The sequence below is a fragment of the Schistosoma haematobium genome, chromosome 5, assembly GCF_000699445.3.
Source record: "Schistosoma haematobium chromosome 5, whole genome shotgun sequence".
Classification (NCBI taxonomy): Eukaryota; Metazoa; Platyhelminthes; class Trematoda; order Strigeidida; family Schistosomatidae; genus Schistosoma; species Schistosoma haematobium.
In genome coordinates this window covers 17,349,374-17,374,649 of record NC_067200.1, presented here as the reverse complement: position 1 = coordinate 17,374,649, position 25,276 = coordinate 17,349,374, and the positions used below count along the sequence as shown (strand labels likewise).

Here is a 25,276-nt window from a genome sequence, read left to right as displayed (position 1 = left end):
TATTATTCACTGCAAACAAATACTCAGCGTTTTCTTTTCAAAACTAATGTAGATAACAAGAGTCAACAATTTAATTACTATATTCCATGTATTGTGTGTTAAAATTACAGAATGTGATTCAAGAATATTGTTAAGTTTACTACAGACTAAAACAGTGTTTATTTAATTTGATTTGATTGGGTCATCTAAAAGAAAAGTGTATGAAAGCTTTGATTATTCTTGGTAGTAATATGCTTTTGAATGAGACTGATAACCGAGCATGCAATGTGTAATGATATAACAAAAAGGAGGGTGTAAATTTAATCAATGGTAATGAGTATTGTAGTCGAGGGATTAGATGACGGTTAGTTCAACGTTAATTTGTCAATTGTGTTTGATCGGTGGACAACAATTGTGTCCTATCACAATTTGTGCAACACTACAACAAATATTCTGCTTCACTATAATCATCTGAATGAATATGCACATAATGAAGGCACATGTATACAGCGATTCTGGAACAATTAGCGATTTGCACGGGTAACATTGATGTTGACAACTGAATGTTGATCACATCCAAATTGAACACATTTTCACAAATGGTTACAAAACATTTTGATCGAACCATATTCATCCAACAACCACAATCTGTGACTCGAAATTGAAAGCATTTTATGAACAGTAACTACCATGCTACATGGTCATGTTTAAATGAACTGTCTATCTACCATCACTTTTCAACGAAACTTGAAACTACTGATAAGTTTAAAAACACAGATATTTGTTAAGATCCAACTATAACACAACGATTCACTACTCACTTGTCACTCTTCATCTGACCGATCTGTTAATTTGTAAACCAAGTGAACAGTGAAAATCATAAAATGAAACTACAACCGTAACAATTTTGTTGACATGCATACTCCCTATTGCCGTACTGTTGTTTGATGAGGCCACCTCAACCGATAAATATTTGCATGAGTCTATTGGCTGTTGAAATCGTGATTTCGTTAGCCAACAAATTGATTCGCGTTTCATGAATATAAGTCGTGATCTTAAGGAACGGAACTGCGTTAGACCCTGTAACGGTCGTCACATATTCGAATTACATTGATAACAGACGTCTGTATACAGCACTTTTGTTTACAGTCTCAATATTGTCGACTTGATTTGACAGCACTTGATGTGAAAGTGAGTTGGTGAGACCAGCTTGAAAACGGCATAACAAACTGTCAGTTTGTTTTTGGTGATTCAGAGAATATCAACAGTAAAGGGGATGGTTTATTGAGAGCGAATCACCAATATTGCAAATTGTTAACAGAATTTGTTTGAAAAGTTATTTCATTGACGTCCTAAACAGGTTATCCCATCTGTATATTGAAAACCGACGCCACATGGTCTTGTCGTTGTGAATTAAGAGAGTCTGTATACCTCGACTTGAGAGTGAACCTGACTCCAATTCGAAGGTTTCTTTTATTTTTACAAGTTATGCTAAAGTATTTGTGGTTGGTGGTCTAGTTCCACGATGTAGACATTATCACATGGATAAGGCATTTCTACTGCTTGCTATGTTTATGCTGTTCCGGTTTCATACAAATCTAATAGGTCGTGTTCTGTGTTCCGATTGTTTTTCTCACTCACAATACTTTCACAGAGACTCACGGTTTGATCGGGCTACTAGTATCAAGGGAGGAAAGGGAGAATACGATATCCATTACGTATTCACTTGCATCCACTTTGAAATTGCAAAGCGATTTTCAACAGATACTGACAGGTATCCTTAACATTTACGCAATCTAGATAAACAATCACCGAGAATCATATTTGTGGAATCCACAGTAATATAAGTTGTAATGAATGATTCGCTTATAACGTAGATAATTTCAGTGCAATAGGGCACCACAATAATTTGCCATAACAAACTGAAAGTCATGAATAATCAGGAGTAATGGTGAGTAATGTTACATGACGGTAAATGATTACGGGCAATGTCATCAGTCCCATGTGATCATTGTACAACATGTGAATTCCATGGTAACGTTTATGCATTGAGCGACATATTTCACAACTTACCAGATGGAAACGAAGCATAGATACAGTGACCTATATTTTGAAAGACAATTAAGTAATATTCATCAGTGAGAACTGCAAATGAATTGTGGTTAGAAAAATTGAAGTGATAAATTGACGTAAATAAACTTCAAACAAAGTTAAAATAGACGGCTATCATTATGTTTGCCTGTCCCTACTGAAACAAATACGCAGTACAATTAAATTATCACTTTAGGAAAAAGAAAGTTGGAGGTGGAGTAGGTGGTTTGCATCTCGTTGAAGGAGCTTACAGGAGTTGATTTGACTAGTCGATTTGTTTCGATCACGCTTTTCCCATTGTTTCTACAAACAACATTATCATCACATACTTCAGCATTTATGTAAGCATACCCAAATAACATGGCAAACAGGTCGGTAGAAATAGGGATTAACGACTGCGTCGTATGACAGCTGATAGATGTAGTTGAAGTGCCAGCAATTACACTATTAGCAATCGTTGGGAAACCACAGTACGAAACGACTGTAGCAAACAACCAAAAGTCATTTACTAAATAGACCGTTCTAATGACAAAAATCTCAATATAGAACAACGTTGATGACTCCTTGATGTTTGTCCTCATGAACGTCAATTAACAGTAAAACGTTATGATAAATCTTCGTTTGGATCATTGCATAAGAACATTTGTGAATACTCGTTTGACTGGAAAGATATTGAAATCCTTGATAGAAAGGATACTACGTACACCATAGGATCTTTCCGTAGCTTGACACCTAACTAAATCAGCAATTAACAAACACATCGAAATCATTACAGACTTTCAATCAATCGAAATATTCATCTGCGAAAATAGAACCAAGAATTAGGTCGAAGCGAGATACAATCAAAATAAGGAAACAGATAATGTCAGGTTCGTTAATACCTCGGATTTGTACAAATGATATCATTGAGAAGAATAATCCCGTTTTTGATAGTCTTGCTGAGATCACATTAGTGTTGTTGCATATGTGCAACATGTGTGCACTACATCCACATAATCTTAATCATGATACAGACAACTGACAAATCGCAAGTAGAAAAATGTGCTCGAATATATTCGTGATAAAATGCAAAGAAGTTATTCCAGTATGATCAATTTTTAATGTTACCTGTATAGTTCACTTTCAAGTTTTCTAATTCAGAGATTCGTATGATTGACGGCAAACCTTGGAAATAATTTTGATGAAAAAACTGTAAGTAGGTGAGAGCAGGAAATTGAACGGTTTAAGATCACGACTATATAATGTGAAGAAATATCGTAGAACGATTAAGTGGAGCATAAAGAACAGGTGTTACGAACAAGCACAATGAATCAGAAAAGTGAAACAAAATTGTGGAAAAATGATGCTGGAGACAATGATCACCAGCATATGAAGATCAAAAGTGACCGTTGATTTACTAATCAGGGAGAGATAGAAATCATCAATTGTGCAAACATACCGAGAGACGTTTCTTCTTTATCAGTCGTTGTTCCAGGTTGAGATATTTCGCTCTGTATGGTCGTTTTTCCATCTAAATTACAGGAAGACATCGAGAAATAAACCGACAGAGTAATGAAATGGTCTAGAACAGATGTCTGAAATTTCATTCACTGGTCGCCTTATGTTCTTGTGTACTAATGCCTGAGTGCATTTGTATGCGTGTTTGCTTTTGTGCCTATACTCGTCTACATTATTTTCATCTGTCGCGACATCTTTCAGCGACACTTGACGTGAAGTGAAACATACAGTGGTTTCATCCATTCACTTCATCAAAAGTCCTATACAACTCCTAGGTAAGATTAAGTACACTCATAATTAGCAGTGATGCATAAACTCAATGTTGCCAGCGAACAAATCAAAGCTTTGGATTTATTATGTGAACGACAAGTTGGTCATCGTCGAAAAGTACGAGTTGTAAAACACATATAATCTGATCAACAACATATTTGATGGCATGCACACCATAATGAAAATGGGGTCGAACAACAAACGATCACACATGAATGTTCTGATCAACAGAACTGACTCAGTGAAACTGGAAATTCAAGTAAATCGTAAGCCGACCAAGACCAATTACAGTAGAAACAACCCATGAACTCACAAATTCAACTGCGCACAAACTTTATTCAAGAGGGTGGGGACGCACTGCAACACACTTGTGGCGCGACAGATGAAGGAAAATATCTGAAGAATATTCTCATCAAAAGAGCAGCTGTCCGGTCAACTGCATCAAAACTAGCAACCAAATGTGTCGGCAGAAACAAAATCAAGCACAGAATCCAACAACCGAATCGTCCTAACACATATGAACTACACACAGTAAATCACAACGAGGTTGTCGGAGCCGTTTGGATTTGGTTTGCACACAACCCAGCAAAGTCACTTCAATCAATTCTATGCAAACAAAAGGACGAAACCGTGAGAGAAGTAAAACCCAACATCATCTGCAAAATAAGTTGTTCCAGCTACAATGACCGATACATCGAACAAAGTGGATACTATCTTCATCTTGACCTACACGAACATCGATTGGCGGTCAGACGCCATGATATATCCTCGCTTATATCAATGAATTTAGACAACTATGGTCACACATTCGACTAGAAAAATGTTGAGATCTTGGATAGAGGGATTGCTATTAGCACCAGAGAATTTTTAGAAGCTTAGCACTCAGGTGAATCAGCTATCGACAAACACAGTGAACTAGGTCCGATCTGTCAACCAATCAATCAGAAAGATCATAAGCAAATATAGAATAAATAATCAGATCAAAAGGAGGTGAAATCAAGAGGAGGAAACAGGCAATGACAGATTCAAGGTCAACAGAAATTCACCTGAATAACAGCACTTCTACAAGTATTTATAGTCATGAAGGTCGTATCACGAACTGTGGTTGACTTTTTCACTAGTAAACATAAAAGAGAAGATTCGTGTTCTTGTCGAGTGACAATATAATTCGTTGTGTGGAACTTGATGGTATCTGTGGTCGAAGTATATCCAGTACCAAGAATATGTGAGATCAATGGAATTTCACCACTGCTCTGTATCATTTTATGTTCTATCGATGTGTAGCACAAGTCATACACACTACAAGTGAAGGTGACTGCATGTGCTGGTCAATCGTGTGCCTGATTTTTATTAAACCGTGTAATTGAATTTCGTTGAGCTCGACGTGGTTTCACTATCGAGTGTCGAGTGATAGGCATCTTCGTTTGCGACTTATACGATGAGTATACAAAAATGGCAATTCCCAACTGGATGACAAGTAGACATCGAGAAACAAATCAACAGAGTAAGTTCAGTGAGACAGTGAAACAGAATAAAACCGATGACTGAATAGTCATTCACTAACCATATAAATACAAAAGTTGATATGTCTCAAGCTCCTTAATTTGCAAACCAGAGAGAGAGAGAGAAACCGTTAGTTGAGCAAACTTACCGAAAGTAGTATTTTTCTTGTCAATGGTTATTTCGGGTTGAGTTATTTTGGGCGGTTTGATCGTATTCTCACCTAAATAACAGGAATGCATCAAGAAACAAACCGACAGAGTAAGTTCAATGGGACAATGAAACAGTCTGGTACTGATGTCTGAAATTTCATTCACTGATCGCCTTATGTTCTTGTGTACTAATGCTTGAGTGCATTTATGTGCGTGTGTGCTTGTGTGTTTGCTCTCGTCTGCATTATTTTTTAATCTGTCGCGACATTTTTCAGCGACACTTGCGTACACTTTCCTTAAACATTTTTCGATAATAATTTTGTATTCTTCACCTGTTTTGCAGAATTACTCACCGCTTTCACCCTCATATAGTAATTCATAAATAGACCAGTAAATTCTTCTATATACATTATGCTCTGAACAGCAATACCCTTTCTTCATAAGTTCTCGGTAGTCCATCGTCGTGCTTATATCTCCTGTCAACACATCGAAGGAGCAGTTCGTCATTGTTTCACCGAATCCAGTATATATATTCGACATAATGATCTTCAGCTGAAATCAAAATATTGAGACAGTGTTTTATGGCATAAATATTTATCCTGTAATCTACTGAAACAATATCTTTTCTAAACAATTAAGTATTGTGTACTCGTCGGTATGTGTCATATAAGAACCTTGTGGGAACTTGATCTCATTATTCTATGAAGTTGTTTTTATATAAATTCTGATGAAAGCAGATAACAAATGACACGAAAGTCACATAACATTGATGGTTGACATTCAGGTCTACAGAATATCAAGAAATTAATATATTCATCAACAAATGTCATCGAAACGAATATCGACGGACTTCTCGTTGAAATTGTGGGATTAACGGTACGAAGATATCAAAACTAATGCAATCAACCGAAATCTGTAAACTCTTTAAATCAACACGCGACTGCTACTTGATCGATCGACGCGAAATGCAATGGATTCAAGAAAACTTTATAATGCATGACCAGATAGAAACTCACCTCACGGCACTTATCAGTAGTTACTAAACTCGTAGAATAGGTTTTTTGGAACAGATAGGATTCTAAAATGTACAAATTTCATTAAATATAGTTTGTAAAACGAATATTCACTCTCAAAAAAATATTTCATTAATCGATTTGTTAGTCAAAGCACTCTATTCAGTGGGTACTGTGAGCTGAACAACATATCGATTTTCGTGTTGACCGAGGAATCTGTGATAAAAACAGTGAGATTGTTCAGAGACTATTTAAATTCACTGATGATCTCACACTCGGCCAAACCATTGTGACGTTCGTTGTGACGAGGAGGTGAAACTGGTGCAGGAATGGTTATCAAAGTTTATGATCAAATTCTCAACACGATTAGCAATCTGGACACTGTTGAGCTGAACAGATCGAAACCAACGTGCCGAAGAACACGTGACCTTGTCTATGGTGAGAAAATCACTGAAATGCAGCGGAGTGATACACAGCATATCAGTTGAATACTATTTCCTATCAATCACTTGGTTCCGCTGTGTGAATCTAATGCAAGTGTGTTTGTGTGTCGAATATTTTCAAGCATCTCAAAGTCAGGAGCGTGTGACTGAGCAAATTATGGCGATCAATTAAAACGGCCTTAACGAGTCGAACGTTCCCGGACACATTCAGTAAACTGTATAATTTCACTACGATTGCATCTCCGATATTACTTTCGACTGGTACCCGTCATTCAGTTCACACAAAAGTCCCAAACAAAGCAATCAACCCATGTCATCTTGTCACATTCACACACACTTCTATTGAGGCCATCAAGAAATAACAGGAAATCCATATTCAAATCAACAGCCTCATATATAGGACAACTTACCACGGCCAACGGCTGTCGGATCTAAAATTCACAATAAATATTATTTTGTGGTTGATGACAACTGACTGACTCTTTCACTCATTCGACAACTCACATTTACAAATCATTACACAACATTCACTTCCTAAATTCCTACACCACATTGACAGATTATTGTGTTCAATATTCCTCAGTATCACTGACTTCAACAGATTTTACAATACACAAAACTACAGAATTTATTGTGAACTTACCACTCACTGAAACGATATCTGAAATGGAGTACAGTATATTTACTACTTAATGATGAAAACTGCAAGCTATGTTATCTCAACTGAACACCGTACATATTGATCAAGTGTGGATATCAACTAGAAAATTGTTATGCATTGGTGATTCACTCACCAATTATCCACGCGCTATTCACATTCACATTACCCGATTCAAGTGAATTCTTCAACGATGGGAACCACGTTTTCGATGAAAATACTTCTTCCATTTCACTCGATAACACTGCCAGTTCAACCTTAACAGTGTCGACACGGATATCATTTGGCCTTTGTGAGTGATCGATATCACATGACAGAGTAGCAGAACTCAATTTTGGTTCCAATTCCTTCACCACATCCACAACCTTTAAGAAATCACATGAAAACACTATCCGTCAGATTATTTCGTTGAAGTTTTTGTGAAAGTGATCATTCCAACTCGAGTGAGAGCTTCTAGACTTACATTTGCACAATAACTATCCAAAAACTTTAGTGATACTCCTGCTGAACCTTTTTCAATTTTTTCATCCCACTCCTTAACACGGACAGATAGTGTATTTATAAAGATATCTAAAACAAACCGGAGTTCAAATATATTAGATGCAGGCACAATTCAAACACGAAAGTCATTCAAAATGTCAGCGCGGCTATTGTGGAGGGAATCATACGTCATTCAGAATAATTCGTCAGTGTCACTGTGTGATTTGCATTGTTAATGTACTGGTTAGTGGACGCTGAAAGTTTCGACTACTGTTTTTCCAACTGCCACCATGCTCACAATGGATTGATAGATTTTTCGTAAATCGTACATGAAGCATTTTGAACGTGTCTAGACAGGGTGATCCAATATACGATTACTGATTAGGAGTTACTAAGTGAATGAGCTAAAGCAATAATCAACAATAAATCAAACCATACAAAACTGGGATGGTCACTTCAATTTCTTCCAAACTGAAACCATGAAAACCGTAGCGCATGACGATATTTGTTGTAGTTCGGATGTAAGAGAAGAATATGTGTGTGGTGTTTGAATGAACTAATGATTCCTTTGTAACTGTTGAATGTTTGATTTCGAATTCGAAATACAGTACATTCCTTCGTGCTTATATACTACTACTTGATCCAATTTCGTTATTTCTGGGATTCTTAGTTCGTGCTATATTTCAAATATTCCTAATTATCAAAATGTGTCGCGTCTGAACATCAAACCAAATTGTACTGCATATTTCATTCAATATACACAAAAATGAACGACTTTCGATTACCATTTTATACGAAACGTGATGTAAACGCAGTTCATCAGATGATATTACCGTTCAAATAACTTACCTTTACTTGAAAACTCAAGAGTCTGAGCTGCCACTTCTTGATCTCCTGTGACGTCAACAAAAAACAATGGAAATGATGAAGATGAGACATTCACATGAATTGAGAAACGCTTCATCAGTTTACTGACGAGTAGACACAACAAGTGATTGGTCAGTGAGTAGTGAATAGTACCACGGTTACATAATGGTATTAACGGCATTTAGCATTGAGTGGATTAGCCACTAAACAGTATTCAGTCAACAAGGAATTCGCCTATAGACAAGAGTCCAGCTGTCGAAGAATAGCTCACTGTTGATGTCACAGATTGTGGAGCTATTTTACATGGGGTCCAACACACTGTAATGCAACACTTCCTTCAAAATTTCAGACAGACTTTGCTGACTAGTGGCTATCAGCATGAACAACGATTTTAGCTAATACTGACAATGAACTCCAACCACCGAACGAACTAGATGCATGTTTACCAAGAATCATTCAGAATAATATGAGCTGTTTGATTTCGTATGACATCGTGAGCAAAATTTATTGGAATCACTAATTCTCGTCTTTCATTTGAAAGCAATACCATCACTCACATATTCACATCAATAGACATTTGCTTGATCAATCGACTAAACACGTCTACGGTGATCCTGTTGATCTACTGTACTTCAAACTCCTTTATATTGAAGTAGGAGTTCAAGTGATTATCACAATTCACAGAGTCTCGTCTGTTTTTCTGTGAAACCTATGATGCATTGGACAACATCAAATCCTATTTCATGTGATGTGCGGTCCAGTATGCTTCCATTGAGTGCCATTTATTCATTTCTCCTGCTGACAACTTCATCTACAACGAGACTGATGACACTCGAATATGTTCACAGCGCTATGTGGAGGTTCATCCGTCAACTCGTCATGAGTTTATTATCGGCGCAAGAAGTACACATAGATTGTTCACGTTACACTGAAAACCACGTAGCGATAACAGTGTAGACTGGCTATGGTACAGGATTTGAAAACTGGGTGTCGACACAGTCTGGTGAACTGTTCACGAGTACAATTTGTCGTTTAACAGTTGTCGTTCATTACTTTGAGTTTCCATACTAGAACTAACCACTTCTTGCGTGTTCTCTGGTCATCACTGTTAGCCTAGCAAGGGTCAGCACATGATTCGAACTAAGGATTTGAAACATCTCATTATAACGGACAGAAACAATCATAAATAATCGATTCGCAGAGGATTTCGTCGTTTATTATTCATAGTTATCATTTTCGAGAAACCATCTGTTTTCGAGCATCACGGTTGTGTGAAAGCTTCACTTCAAATTTTCACTAAATGTTTAGATTTAAAGTCTGTCATTACTTCTACTAAGGAGAAATACGAAGTAAATTCTAGTTTTCCACTACGCGTTCAATCAGGACATTCTTCCACTGTTTATATCATCCAATGGAGATCTATTGAAAACTTCAGTCGTTCGTATTGATAGTAAGTCAGAACAGTGTTGAACGAATACTTTCTTTATGGTTCTTTGATAAGGATTACAAACAGGCAAGTATTACAACTTATGCTGCAGTCACATTGTATCACGTGATACAGGTAAATGTCATGCAGTTTTGTCAGGACAATATTGCTTTCTAATATCGTCATGTTAGCAAATTTCAAAATGCTTACGGTGCACGAACGATGAATTCTTATTTATCAATCAATGACTTGGGCAAGGCTTTATTGGAGCCTGTAGACTATCAAGGCATTTGACTTATTATACTACCCGTGAGTTGTTCGGAATTAGTCATAAGGAAGCAGAACTTAGTATGATTCCATACTGATTGATACTCAACGGTGAATTATATTGTGATTGTAGGAGAACCAATGCTCTATATGGAGATCGAATGCGTGTTAACATCTTTCACAATATGAAGAGTGCTCGTCAACGCACACTAATGACGGGCGACTTCCTGGTCAATCAAAATATTTAAGACGGTTCATCACCGTATAGTGACTAACGACATTATTACTGAGTGATTATTTATGTCAAGTACATCGTCATATGAATGAAAGTAAAGATGGAAACGCACATTTAGAAAGTTTCAAACTTACCTGCATTGCAGACCAGGAGAAAGAAGAGAAACCAAACAACTGCTACTTGTGATCTAAACATATTTGCTCACTGTAATTCACCAAGTTTTCTGAAATCAATTACACAGTTTACGTCCTGATTCCTGTTTAAATACAATGATAACGTGTCATTCTAGTCACAATTAAAACGTATGTGATTGGCAAGTGTAAGGATAGAATTTATCCGATTGGTCGATGCCACATTTTCTAGACTACACCAAGGTCAAAACCAATGTGAATGAGACCATCATTCACCGTTTAATTTCACTCCATCCTGACCACACATTCCCTGTCAACTTGCGTATACGCCTATTCAGTTTCCGGCTGAAATATCCTCAAAGGCGTTGAAAAAGTATGATGGCGTGAGAGTCTCATACAAATGAATTTATGTTGATGTAAGAAAACAAATGTTCCAAGATTAAATTCATTCAGGCTCAACGTGATGTACGCTCAGTCCATTCATAGTACAAGTAAACTTCTTAATCATTATGCGTTTCTATTTCCGCGGTACAGTTAATGGCAACGAATGTGAAGATCTCTGTACCAATATATCGGCATAAAACAATTGGATGTGCAACATTCATTAGCATCTCCGTATTCTCAATATGTCAGCATGCAATTCTCTCCCTCTAAAAATAGTAGAGATTTCAAGCTAACTAGTGTCATACGTTTCGAGTTTACATTAAGATTTCGTGCACCATGCCAAGTCGTTGTGATAAATGTAATAATAACGAAACATTCTCATATGTGACAAAACCACTCCACATGTATTTAAAGTGATCAGTGAGAATATTGAAGATGAAATTAGTATATATTGGGCCTTCGTGAGTGATCGATATCACATGACAGAGTAGCAGAACTCAATTTTGGTTCCGATTCCTTCACCACATCCACAACTCATTTGAAATCACAGAATGATCTAATCTAAGTGACCAAACCGTTTCATTCACAGTACTATGCAGTTAAACGACGAGAGTCCAGTTCATGTTGTTTCAAATGTAACTGAAATTTATCAATTCTTATCGATATACCGTGAAATGATTATGGGTAAATAGCGAATTTCATTCTCTTCGGTAACTATCGCACTACATGTAAATATCGAGATACCAAAACTCAAAGCTCAAAGAAGCTCAGCTGAGGATCTTCCATTCAATCATGTTTTGGAAGAATATTCCAAAATCTCTACATGTAGCTTCCGCATTGTACAAATGCTTAAACCACCTGTACGCGGATTGCATGACTATAATGATGATTTCGTTCTACTAAAAAGCCATAAATACCTGATAGATTTGTACCATACTTGACACTGTTTGAAATAGAATTCCTTCTCACCAGCGTTTGAATGCTCAAGTTGTATGCAGTATATTAAGAATCCAAGCTCTACATATAACAGTTATCTTCCTCTCTACCTTCAGTCAGTGAATTCTTACGATACATGAATCACTTATATTTTCACAGAAGTCATCGAAAACTCCAAATGATTGACGAAGTGACCTGTCTTTAACTGTCTTATCCCAGCCCTCATTTGAACTTTCAGTATGCTCTCAACAATATTTGAAATTGCTGAGAATTAAAGAATGTGACATGCACATATGTTCCACTATAATAACTGATGAGATGATGAACAATGCAAGGCGACCAAATAAACAATCTCACTGTTTGCGAAGGGAAGTGTTCGTCGGTGAACAAAATCCAACAGTAAAAGTGTGTCATTAGTGTTGTTGGTAAATCGGATCAGCAAACCTGTTGATTTGCGACTGTTATAACAACTCTTTTCTGACTATGTGTTATTAATGGAGAAATACATCGTTTATCTTTCATGATACATGTTGAACGCGACCAAACAGTGTGACCTATCATTCTATAACTAAAGAAATACCAATGGAAATGTGCTGCAGAAAACAAATATGAAGTCATCCTAAATTCTCGTACACATATCTTTCTAAATTATCTCAAACGTAATGTTTAGAGAAAGGACATAACAGCATACTAAGTCTGGTTAGTGAAGATAAACAATTTGTTTGCCACAAACATAATTAGGTGTTGCACAATTAAAGTATCTGAAATCAACGTACGTGCTAATCTATATGTAATTTGTTGTATGTAATTGCTTCACGGACTTACTTGGTTTTATGGAGTCTGGAGACTGGACTGCAACCACGTTATCTATGGTAATGTAAAGAAATTAGACAAGAAGAAGAATAATTGAAATGAAATAGATAAATAACTTTGTGTATAATACAATTAATTTTTAACAATTATATTCGCATTAACTATGATGATGATATGACCATTGTATGAACTATTCGATATGATACTGCATTTATGACCAGATCTACTTAATCATCAACCATCATATTTCGTCTCAAACAACATGTACTTAACAAACATTCACTGTGAATAAACGCTAACACTACTCTGATCGCTCGATTATTAAAACCTCCATGTCTGAGATGAAGCAAGGAACTCAGTGCACACTTTGGAATCAATTAGACGGCATGAACTTCACAAATGACCTGGCTCTACTATCCCATACACATGAACAAGTGCAGATGAAGACAACTAGTGTAGCAGCAGCCTCTGCACCAGTAGGCCTCAACATATACAAGGTTACATGTGTCTCACCGCATTACAACACGGAGAACCAGATGGGTCATATTTGTACCAATGAAAAATTCAGAAGGACAATAGAAGACGTGAGAACCAGAAGAGGAGATAACATAGCCTCAGATCACCACCAGGTTGTGTGCAAGGCGAAACTGAGGCTAAAGAAACACTGGACATCTGCGGAAGCACCATTACGAAGGTCCAATACAGCCTACCTACGAGATACTGACAAACTCAACCAATTCATGGTATCTCCCAACAACAGGTTTCAAGCCTTGCAATATCTACTCAGAGAAGAGAAACAGACTATGATGGACAACTGGAAAGAGATCAAAAGGCACTAACTTCAACGTGTCAGGAGGTTCTGGGTCGCCAGCTGCATCATCCTAAGGAGTGGATCCCTATGGAATCTCTGGACAAGATTCAAGAAGAGAAGAACAAGCGAACCGTAATTCAGCGACAGTTGAAAAAGAACAGGAAAAGTCAAGGCGCCAGCTGAACACACAGAAGCGAACAAGCAAGTGAAGAAAGGCGTCAGCGCTGATAAGCAGAAATACGTTGAAGAGATTGCAAAGACAGCGGAAAAAGCTATAGGACAAGGAAATATGAGACAGCTATATGACACAACGATGAAACTGATGAGGAAATATGGTGAACCAGAGAGACCGGTCGAGGACAAAGAAGGCAAGACAATCACTGACATTCAAGGACAGTGGAACAGATGGGTAGAGCACTTCGAGGGACTCTTGAATAGACCAGCTCCACTGAACCCACCGGACATCAAAGCAGCACACACAGATCTTCTTATAGACGTCACTCCACCGGCGATGGGAGAAATCATGATGGCCATCGGACAAATCATGTATGGGAAAGCAGCAGGACCTGACAATACATCACCGGAAGCATTAAAGTCAAACATAGAAGCAACTGCAAACATGCTTCACGTTCTCTTCAGGAAGATTAACAAGGAGGAACAAATCTCAACAGACTGGAAAGAAGAATATCTCATCAAGATACCAAAGAAAGGAGACCTGAGCAAATGTGTGAACTATGGAGGAATCATACCATTATCGGTACCAGGAAACATTTTCAACAAAGTGTTGCTGAACTAGATGAAAAACTCAGGAGAGACCCAACTTCAAAATCAACAGGCTGGATTCTTGCATTGTAAATCAAGTGTAGAAAAACAACAGGAATTCTCACTACTCATAATTTAAACATGCTTGTTATTAAGCATTCATCAATTGATTTTATGAATAATGAAACTACATACAATCAGTCCTTTGTTTAATTACCTGCACACAATGATTTAGGTCATATTCGTAAAAGATACAATTAATCTAATTAGCAAATACCATTGTTTTATTTTAAAATATTACAGGTTCATACTCATTATAAATGAGACCATCTCGACGATAAGCCCAATAACAAGTTAGAAAAAGATTATATGTGCCAAAAACAATCACTGTTTACAAATGCACAGAAATGGCTTCCAAATCTTCTTTGCTTAAAACTAAATAACAAGTAATTCAATAGAAATTCACAACTGAATCAACACTGAGGAATGTTAGGTGAAAAATAATTGCCCAACGATAGCACACGTTTTACTATGATCTGACACAATTTAGTAAAACTATCTACTGTACTCTAAATTATTGTTGGAGATGGTCAAAACCAATAATCCGGAATTCCATATTCCAAAGACATTTTCAAACTTAGTTGTATTCTGAAGTACTGTAGAACCCATATAATGTGTACATCTCTGTGAATCGCCAAATAAATAATAAACTTCACGCCTATCGATAGTCACTATCAGCAACAACCTACTATGGGAGAGAACAAATCAGATCCGAACGGGTGAAGAAATCAGGAAGAAACGCTGGAAGTAGATAGGACACACATTGAGGAAAGCACCCAACTGTGTCACAAGGCAAACACTCACATGGAATCCTCAAGGCCAAAATAAAAGAGGAAGACCAAAGAACACATTACGTCGAGAAATGGAGACAGACATGAGAAGAATGAACAACAATTGGATAGAACCGAAAAGGATGGCCCAAGACAGAGTGGGTTGGAGAATGCTGGTTGGAGGACTATGCTCCATTAGAAGTAACACGTGTAAGTAAGTAAGCAAGCAAGTAAATAAATATCGATAGTCAGTGCATCTCGGCTGAAGGAAGTTCATGCACATAAAATAATATGTGAGTGTCTATCATACAAGCTTATTTCATGCTACATGTTATCATCGAAGACCGAAACTCCAAAAGATATACGCATAAACGAAGATCACACGTTTCTAAAGCCAAGTGTAAAATGTATACGCCTCAATCATTGACAGTTGTGGATGTACGATACATTAATAAGCAAGTTGAAGAGCCATTCAAATTTTCAAGAAATTCATGTTCTAAATTATCGAACGTTCTACCACCTCACAATAGTTGCAGATGTGACTTACTTTGGAATATCGTTTGAAATGACGATTTAGTTTGCCATTGTATTTACTCAGAATAGATGTAAACATATACAATAAATGAATACGTTGATGCTGAATATGTAAGTGTTTTGCCCCAACATAGGTTGTCCAAACAAATCACATATAATTATTATCAAATATAAATCAGGTATTAGATTAGGTGTGATTGATTTCAAGAAATAATATTCCCTGATGATTATATGTTGGACATTCTGGATATATGGTACAACTTGCAAAACCCACCTTGTTTGTGATTGATTTCATGTAAACACATGTGTCCAGAATTTTCAGCGCCAACAGTTTCAACACTAACAACTGTATCAGAATTAATTGATTGAGATCATGAAGCGATTGATGTTAGACCACCGTTGGAAACCTCGAATGCCGACTCAGTGGTCTAGTGGATAAGCGCTTGCGCGTGAGACCAAAGTTCTTGGACTCGATTCTTGCGTGCGTTCCATACTAAGACGAAACAATCTTCCAGTGGTAGTCTAACTGAGATCAGTTCATGATTTTAATGAAATTCAGCTGTTTCCACAACCCTGTATCGATAATCTAGATGTATTGAGAACTTGTACTCCTAAAACGAAAAATCAGTTATGTACATACATTTGAATCACTGTCTTTCTTCTGTCCGTTCATAATGAATGTATAATAGCTAATCTCATCAAGTTGATCATTTCCTTTTTTAAAACTGCTATATCATGTAAAGCTGATAACGTCTTATGAAGATCCATATTCCTCAATCTGTCTCAGCGTATTTTATTTTAAAGTTTCACAATATACTGAAGTACTTGTATTTCTTACTTCTCTTATTAGACTGTAAATTTTTGCAATTTACTGTTCATTGATGAGTTCACTTTGCGATCAGTCTGCAGTTCACTTGTAAAGTATGGTGTTAATTATTAGGGGCAATATCTACCAATGAAATTCTTCTTTACTGAGTGCGGTGTTGCCTTACAGTCAAGTGTGCCTTTTTAGTCTTTGTGATTAGTAAATTACGGTTCCATTTTTGAAAAAAATATTCAAGTCCTCATAAATGATCATTTTAAAATCTATTTTCAGTAACAAACACGTTTTTGTTGTCTACAGTAATCTTGCATAGATAGTTGTCTGATCATGACTACTACTCATTTTAACCACAGTGTTCGAGACACTGACATATTGTTACTCTTTAGAGGGTTATTATAAAGATTTGGTCCAATTTTACAGTACATGTATGTTGAGTGGTTTATCGACGCTGAACAATTGAAACCAGTGTATTTTCCAAGTCTCGCTAAGTCTTGAAATACTGACCAACTCTTTATTAGAGAAATTGATTCTTCATGTAACATGGAAACTGTTATCCTGACAATGTGATTATTCACTCGTTAAACTTCCAACCATTAGTTTGGTATGACTACCTGATTGAATTATTGTCCCCCAGTTAATGAGCTTTTAACCTTACAACGAACCATAACGAGAAACAAACATGATATATATGGTTTATTTTACTATCGTATTGTCTCTATGTGTTATGTTTGTAGAATCCATTTACTCCAGCTAAATATTACAGTATTGATCGTGTATTTCGAAATGAAAATCTGGACGCTACTCATTTGGCAGAATTTCATCAAGTTGAAGGTCTAGTCGCTGACTTTGGTCTTAGCTTAGGCCATTTGAAAACTGTAATTCGAACATTCTTTTCAAAGTTAGGACTTACGCAACTGAGATTTAAACCAGCATATAATCCATATACTGAACCGAGTATGGAAATTTTTAGTTATCATCCTGGTAAATAATCAAAAATGCTTTTGTTCGTCATTCTTATTAATTTGCTTATTTATTTGTTCCTTTTTACATTAACCTAGGTTTCCTATTCATTGGTCTAGTGTGGCTTTTTGGTACATTACGGATTAAGTGTTCAATGTTTGTCGGATGGGCTACAGGAAAGCCCGTAGCATTCTTGTTTTAACGGTCTCCTAATCATTAGTGTTTTTAGAAAGTGGTTGCAACCTAAATATAACACGAATTTTTCAGGACTGTGAACATGTTTTAATGACTACTAGCAAGTCCAAAGCCTTGTTTCATATTTACGTCCAACCGGCACCCAACATTGCTACTGTATAAGCTATTATGAATAAAGTATAGTTTCGATCCATGACTCAACTTGAAAAACCACTATCCATTGTTGTGACAAACTACATTTCCTAGTTCGTTTATGGTAGATTTTTGAGCTTTTTTCCACTAATCTGGAGATTTAGTATTCAACTAGTAAGTCACAGTTGAGAACTCCACCCCACTTTACAATAATCTACTTAGTACTACAAACCATCATAATACTTATGGTCTAACGTCTCATATACCGATATTTACATTCTACTGTTTCTCCGAATTTAAATTTCAGGTCTCAAGAAGTGGGTGGAAATAGGTAATTCTGGACTATTTCGTCCGGAAATGCTCAGACCAATGGGGTTACCTGAAGGATTGTCTGTTATAGCTTGGGGATTGTCTCTGGAACGGTGAGCTAGTTTTGAATTTGCTCTTTTGATAACACCTATTTCCAGATCATTTTTTATTTCACTGCTGTATCGTAGGACATGACGTAATAGTAATTTTATTTACCCTGTTAGTGAAGACGTGTTACCTTTGTTTATACAAAATTTAGGGAATAATACAACACACTTGCGCTTATTGTGAGGGTAACTAATATAACCATTCTGTCCAGACGAAATGAACAACGTTCTCTCTAAAGGGTTAAAATTCACAAATAAAGATTATTCTGATAATACAGTCATACACTCAACCACCCATGACCATAGTAACGTAAAAACTTCTGTAAGGGTGAGTTAGATCGCTATAAGCAGCTAGCTTTCTACGTGCGAAATTGATCGTATTTGACAAATCTTTAAAAGCATTTTCACAGCTATCCAAATATGAATCGACGTTTCAGCTATTTGTAGCAACGTCTATCAGTCTCATTGAAGTTCTTAACGCTTTTATGGAGAAGAAAAGTACATTCGTTACTTTCGAACACTGACAGCCACCTAACTGTTGTTTAAGTAATCTATCCTATCGACAAAATGTTCTTCCCTAAGTATCGAAAAATTCACATCACATATTTGTACTTCATATCTTGTTGATGGTAAAATGAAAGAGGAGTTCTGTGACTGACCAACCCTTTCCTACTATTTTATTGGCTTAAAACATGACTTCTTGTAATATAACCACCTTTGTCCTCCAGAAAATTAATAGTTAGTTCTAAATCCAGTTACGCTTAATATTTAATTGGGATACTTGTCTTACTTGCCAGAAATATGCTGTGATCCTAATAGGTGACCTGAATTTCAACCACTAGGCCTCAGGTCCTAGCGTTGTTTTTCTAGTGCGACGACTGCAGTAAGATCAGATCCCTTTCAACCACATTCGAAACGTGGTTTCTCGATGGGCAGATTCAATTTAGTATACGTTTGTCTGAGACACAGCTCATAACAATAACAATATTTCTTAAACATGTTCGGTGTGCACCTAGGTGTCTAGGTACAAGTATTAAGCTTAAACGGCACCTGTACCTTAAATTCAAGTATCAATGTGTCGAATTCTGATACGACTTTCAAAAATCAACAATTTGAGTAAGTTCAAATTTCTCAAAAAACTGAATAAAATTTCAACCATTATACAAGGTAGTTGTTGAGTTACATAAACATTGAAAGTATAAATAAAAAAGATTATGAATGACATAAAAACAAATATATACTTATTATTAAAATGGCACACAAATGTGAAGTGGTATAAAATAGAATTCGCTGTGAACAAAGTAACTCAAGTTTATGAGCTCCAGTCTGTAAGATGAATGATTCATTTTCTTCATTTGTATTTTTATAGTTGATGCAATGCCTATGATATACTGCTGAATACCTAGAGTAAAGTAGGTAATTTTCTTTGATAATATGTCGAACGATTAATCTGGAGGATTTAGTTCATAATACTACGGTAAAGCAATATCAGGAAATGCATTTCCAAGTTTGTTCATTTACACCTTTTCATTCCACTCTTGTTGACACGCCTAGTTTTTATGAGGATAATAAGTATTACTTCCATATAAAATAATATAAATGAATAACTGTATAAGACAGTTTACATATGAAAGGTGGACTCACTTCACTTTCGACCGTGCCAAGGTAATTTGTGAGCGAGAATCGCACTTAAAATAACCCACCGATTATGTCAAAAATGTGAGTATATATTGTGCTGATGAGCACAACTCAAAAATAAACTATTACTTGACATTCAACCGACTGTCTCCAATTAACTGATTAATTTACTTTATATCGTCTTTACTACGTTCATTTTAGTCTTCCATTATCGTTAATTTTGTTTTGTTACAAAATATATCACATTATACCCTCACAAACCTTTTCATGTGGTTCTGTATTGTTTTTTTACCATTCTGTTTTTGTTACTTAGTCCAACTATGATTCGATATGGTTATAAAAATATTCGTGATTTAATTGGTCCAAAAATTGATCTTAATATGATATACAAGGCACCATTGTGTCGAATGTATAAGTGTTAGCTCCTGTTCTCATACTATTTAATATCGGTAAGTTGTTTGTGGAAATGCTAATAAATGATTCAGCCACTCAAAAGATGTCATGAATAACCTTTACCGATTTATATCTAAACGTCTGCAACTCATAAACATAATTATAAGTAACTGATCACTAACTATAATAATACCACAAAATAATTGTTTTGTAATAATATTAGGTAGTTCGTTTGAAACACAACTAAACTTCACATTTTCCTTTACTTATTTCATCCAAACATCAGCAATCTGTGGAGTCAACTGAGTTAAGAGTAAAACCAGGTGTACACCGCTTACACTCGGAGGTGATTACTCCGTCTCTCTAATTAACTAAAGTAGGAAACTGTTACTCAATGAATCCCCAAACCAGGTCAGAAACTGTTCTTTATGTCCAGATTTTAAATGAACTGTAGTGATGAAGTCGATTAATGTTGCGAACTATTTTCGAGCTTATTACGTCTCTATAGAAACTTGATTTAATAATATGATAATTACTAGCTAATATTAAACAAAATTTCGATGAGCATTAATATTAACCAAGTGCACGTTCGCATCATTTTGAAGCACTTAGCGTTTCTCAAAGAGTGCACAAGTGTTTTTGAAGACATGTAATTCGACATGTCTTATTTTATTACAGACGAATTATCAAGTCGTTCATTTCGGTAGCCAGTATTTTTATGTTCAACCTGCTTGTTGTTTCTCATCACTCCAGTGAATGTTTTGGCCATACATTAGAAGCGTACTAATAAATAATCAATAGTAACCTTAGTTCATAGAAATATCAAGACACCAGAAGTTCATAACCGGATGGCCTCTAATATCATTGATATAAGTTTTCTCATAACTTGTCAACCTGATTTACTAGCATGAGAACAGTTTCATATTATATTAATAATTTTCTACTTCTCGTGCTAATCGCGTATTGTGGTCCGTTAATTCCCTTCATAATTTCTGCAAATATGCATCACTGTATGTTGAACATATTTTAGCTAACTTTTACCACTTCAAACCGACCCCACTAAAAACACTGATTTTATCGCATCGAGTCATGAAACTCATGTATATTTGCTTATTGACATGTTTCAACTAGTTACTTTAGTTAAAGGCACGTTTTATCGTAATTGTTAGCGGCCGGCAAACAAATATATAAATCTACAATCCAGTGATTCAGGTTTTCTCTATTTTACCCGTAAAATCTAAGATATCTCAATTTCATGACAATTTAATCCTTAACTTCCACTAGTTTCTTATATAGAGTTGTTTTTAGATTAATACTGACAATGATTTGTCTTGATGTTGCTTAGGTTACTGACTCAGCACAAGTTTAAACTTGCTAATATTTTGCCAGTTAATTAGTACTATTAGCTTGGACACTGTGGTCGCCAATACCAACAAGTCGTCTTTTAACTCAAAGTAATGGTGAATTCTGTCCGGGAGATTTCCTAGAATGACCAGGGAAGACTAGACTCGGTGAACAGCCACTGCATCAGCGAAACCCTTGAAATCGTAGCAAAATACATTATAAAAGTAACAGTCTAACTAGGGTAGCGTCTACAGCTGAGACGAAATTAGAAGACTTGACGTGATGAAATTTGGCGGCAAAACAAGGAAGTTTTGGAAACGTGGCATTTTCTGGTTATTTAAACCGCCTCAGCACTTTTTGCACTATGTATGAAGATTATGCGTAGTGCATAATTTTGTGAAGTTGTGACGTACTGGTATAACTGGTGGACTTCCAACTGGTGTTAAGTGTTTTAATCATGACTGGCCTACAGACACATTGCTTAACTTTATTTATTTATTCATCTTAACGCATAGATATTGGTACACGGAGGCACCAAATACATATGTACCACACAAATCTCATTTGATATATGTGGGGGATGTGATACTGCCAGGGTGCCAAAACTGGAGCAGGTGGTTTTCTTAGGGAGTCACACCGGAGCCTTCGACCTAAAGGTCTGATCCACAAGGCAGTGGAACATCGTAAGGAGATGCAGTCCCATGGTAGCCGGTGACCAAAGATTGGTTCATACACCATTTGTTTCTTCAGGATACTGGAGCCCATATGCACCATTGGTCTGAAACCAGGGTTTCCCAACTCCCCTAGGTGGACTCTCCATGTCCACCAACCCGGTTAGACCGCCGGACGTTCGCCTTTAATACTCTCAATTTCGTAAACAACACTCGTGGTGCGAGAAGACATTGAGTAAGACTTCCTTGGGAATGACTGTATGCATATGGCTTCCCGGCAGAGGCTGTATACGCGTAGCCATGTGAGAGCATTTCGAGAGGGAGAGCGGACTCCCCACTCTCGGCCGTACTAGGGCATTTGGGGGCATTGCACAGCTTTTTTGTTACAAACTTCATCCCCTCATTTGTATTATTATCTCCAAACCTTCCATATTGATCTAAGGGTGGTTTTCTGTACATAATAAAGATGACAACCCAAGAGTGCTTGGTCTTACATGTAGGGGATATCAGACTTACTCGTACTAGGGAACTACACTCGCCTTATACTTTGAGTCGAGGTTTCTTTTAGTAGAAACAGCCTCACTGCCTTTGGTGAGTGATCTCCATGGACAAGTAATCCGTATCCGGTATTAGCAGTATCCGACCGCTCTTTCACAAACTCACAAAGGTCCTTAAGTAAAGGTTCTCTATCCATTTTAAAAATTTGACAGGGCATTTTCACCCATTTTCTTTGTAAGTGTAGTGAGAGTTTCAAAAACATTCTTGATAGTCTTTGTGGAATACATAGTTCATCTATGTGAGTGTTCACAAATCTGCATCTCACGAGACAGTCTTCTTAAATTATATGGAACAGTCTATTTAATTGCAGGGATGTTCGGCATCTTATCAATAAATTAACGGGCTACGATGTGCTTCTGACCGAATGATTCTTTGAGAGACTCTAACGTCTTGGGACAGCCTTCTGGTTCAAGCAAGACACAATGAGCAATAGTAGCCTTGGCTTCATCATCACCATACTGAATCAAATAGTTTAACCTAGATCGGCATCCAACGTTTTCATTGAAGCAATCTTCGAAATTCTGTATGAAACTAAAATAGTCCATGGGATTACCATCAAACCTTATGATCTTTCTTTGGTAGGTCTGAAGTTTTAGATATGATTGTCTTTTCCAGTAGGGAGATTAACTCCACCTGAGGCAGTTGTAGACTCGTACGACATCACCTTGTCAGCTATAGCTTGACTATAATGTTCTCTTCCTCTTTGACGTAACCTATCCAGCTCAATTTCTTTTCTGTCTGAGCTAAGCGTACTTTAGCTAATTCTAACTCTAACGAGGAAGCCATTCGGTAGCCATCTCCTTCAAACTAGTCATCACTGAGTTTTTAGATAGTGGTGAGACAGTTCAGGAATCTGATCAGCCTTATGATTCTTCTCCGTTGACATTTAACAGCATTCAAGGTATGAATTTCTGATGAGATAATGGTCGGAGCTTTGTAGGATTTAATTAGTCTTACAAGTACTCTACCGGTACTGTAAACGTGAAACTAACGATCCAGAGTCTATGTGAAAGCTATAATCAGAACAAAGACAACTTGGCTTTAAACTTGATCTGTTCTAAACGTAAAAGTAACAATTTGATTAATACAATAATCAAAGGAATTATAGTCGTTAAGTGAAACGCTCAAAACTTTCGACGAGTATTGCGTGTCTGATCGAAACGAATAAAAATATGAGTCGCAGTCACACAGATATGATAGAACAATGATATCCTTTAATCGGTAGGTCATATGCAACAGGAATAGTCTACAGGCACACCAGATCAGGTTGACGTGGTAGGTAGCAGCAACTTAATTGGTTCGTTATAGACATAACTAACATCATTGATCCTGTGTTGTTGAAGCATCCAAGTTTAATTTTTACGGATTCTTTTGTTACGAATAATGTAAATAAGAAATTACTTCCAGTTCACTAAAATTTACAAAGTAAACAATTTGTTTCTGTTAAGCAATAAACTATATATAGTAACTCGAGCTAACATTTTATTCCGAACACCTTGTCGCCATTCCTAAATGACTATTCCCCTTGGTTGCACTGTTACTACATCTTCCAGTTAATTGGTTAAGTTGTTCGACTCACTGAACTGTGATGTTAAATAAAATAGGTCTCACATGGATGCAACAGGTAACAATTCCATATATAAAATATCTTGTGAAAACTTTCATTTTTCACTATATTGAAAGTAAATTGGTCAGATATAAGTACTTCTATTGTTTACATCAGTTGTATTGTCTTAATTTTCCCTTATGTTTTCTCTATTTTAGAGTCTTATTCCATTGTGATTTAATTTTTGGCATCTGTTGTTTTTGCAAACTTTTGGAAGATATTTTGCATATGTCTGTAAATGTACTTTGCTGTACGTACTATTGAATATCCTTGATATGATTATAGAAAGCCGATTATTTCTAACTTGAAAGTTTGCTTGTCTGCTTTGTAATTTCAACCGTTATGATGTAACATTTGTATCTTGAGTCAATGACTTACTAGTGTAAACGGTCGATAGGTTCAGACCCAACTCCACCTTACACATTAATCTGAGCACCAAAATATTATCTTTGCAATTCTTA

The 25,276-nt window shown here is 36.4% G+C and overlaps 2 protein-coding genes across 2 annotated transcripts; one reads left to right on the top strand and one right to left on the bottom strand.

The window, feature by feature from the left end:
* Positions 1–82: 82 nt before the first annotated feature.
* On the bottom strand, positions 83–15,219 carry MS3_00000712 (uncharacterized protein). The gene is made up of 15 exons (XM_051208375.1): positions 13,155–15,219; positions 11,013–11,134; positions 8,933–8,977; positions 8,067–8,173; positions 7,740–7,968; positions 7,589–7,606; positions 7,356–7,376; positions 6,506–6,567; positions 5,843–6,041; positions 5,489–5,560; positions 3,509–3,580; positions 3,178–3,234; positions 2,053–2,082; positions 801–823; positions 83–185 (listed from the first exon to the last, which is right to left on the bottom strand). The coding sequence occupies exons 2-14, from the start codon at positions 11,071–11,073 to the stop codon at positions 804–806; spliced, it is 993 nt and encodes a 330-aa protein (XP_051065048.1). The 5' UTR covers positions 11,074–11,134; positions 13,155–15,219; the 3' UTR covers positions 83–185; positions 801–803.
* Positions 11,987–25,125, top strand: MS3_00011144 (uncharacterized protein; the record flags this gene model as incomplete). Its single annotated transcript, XM_051219557.1, has 5 exons — positions 11,987–12,077; positions 17,653–17,883; positions 18,497–18,611; positions 20,557–20,692; positions 24,974–25,125. 4 exons carry the CDS (start codon positions 11,987–11,989, stop codon positions 20,663–20,665), a joined length of 546 nt encoding a protein of 181 aa, XP_051065047.1. The 3' UTR covers positions 20,666–20,692; positions 24,974–25,125.
* Positions 25,126–25,276: the final 151 nt, after the last annotated feature.

Excerpts from the sequence above, each read along its gene's own strand:
- MS3_00000712 (XM_051208375.1), bottom strand. The coding sequence starts at position 11,073 with ATGTTTAGATCACAAGTAGCAGTTGTTTGGTTTCTCTTCTTTCTCCTG. Across the intron at positions 8,978-11,012 it reads TCTCCTGGTCTGCAATGCAG|GAGATCAAGAAGTGGCAGCT; the intron begins GTAAGTTTGAAA and ends TTGACGTCACAG. Across the intron at positions 6,042-6,505 it reads CTACTGATAAGTGCCGTGAG|CTGAAGATCATTATGTCGAA; the intron begins GTGAGTTTCTAT and ends TTTTGATTTCAG.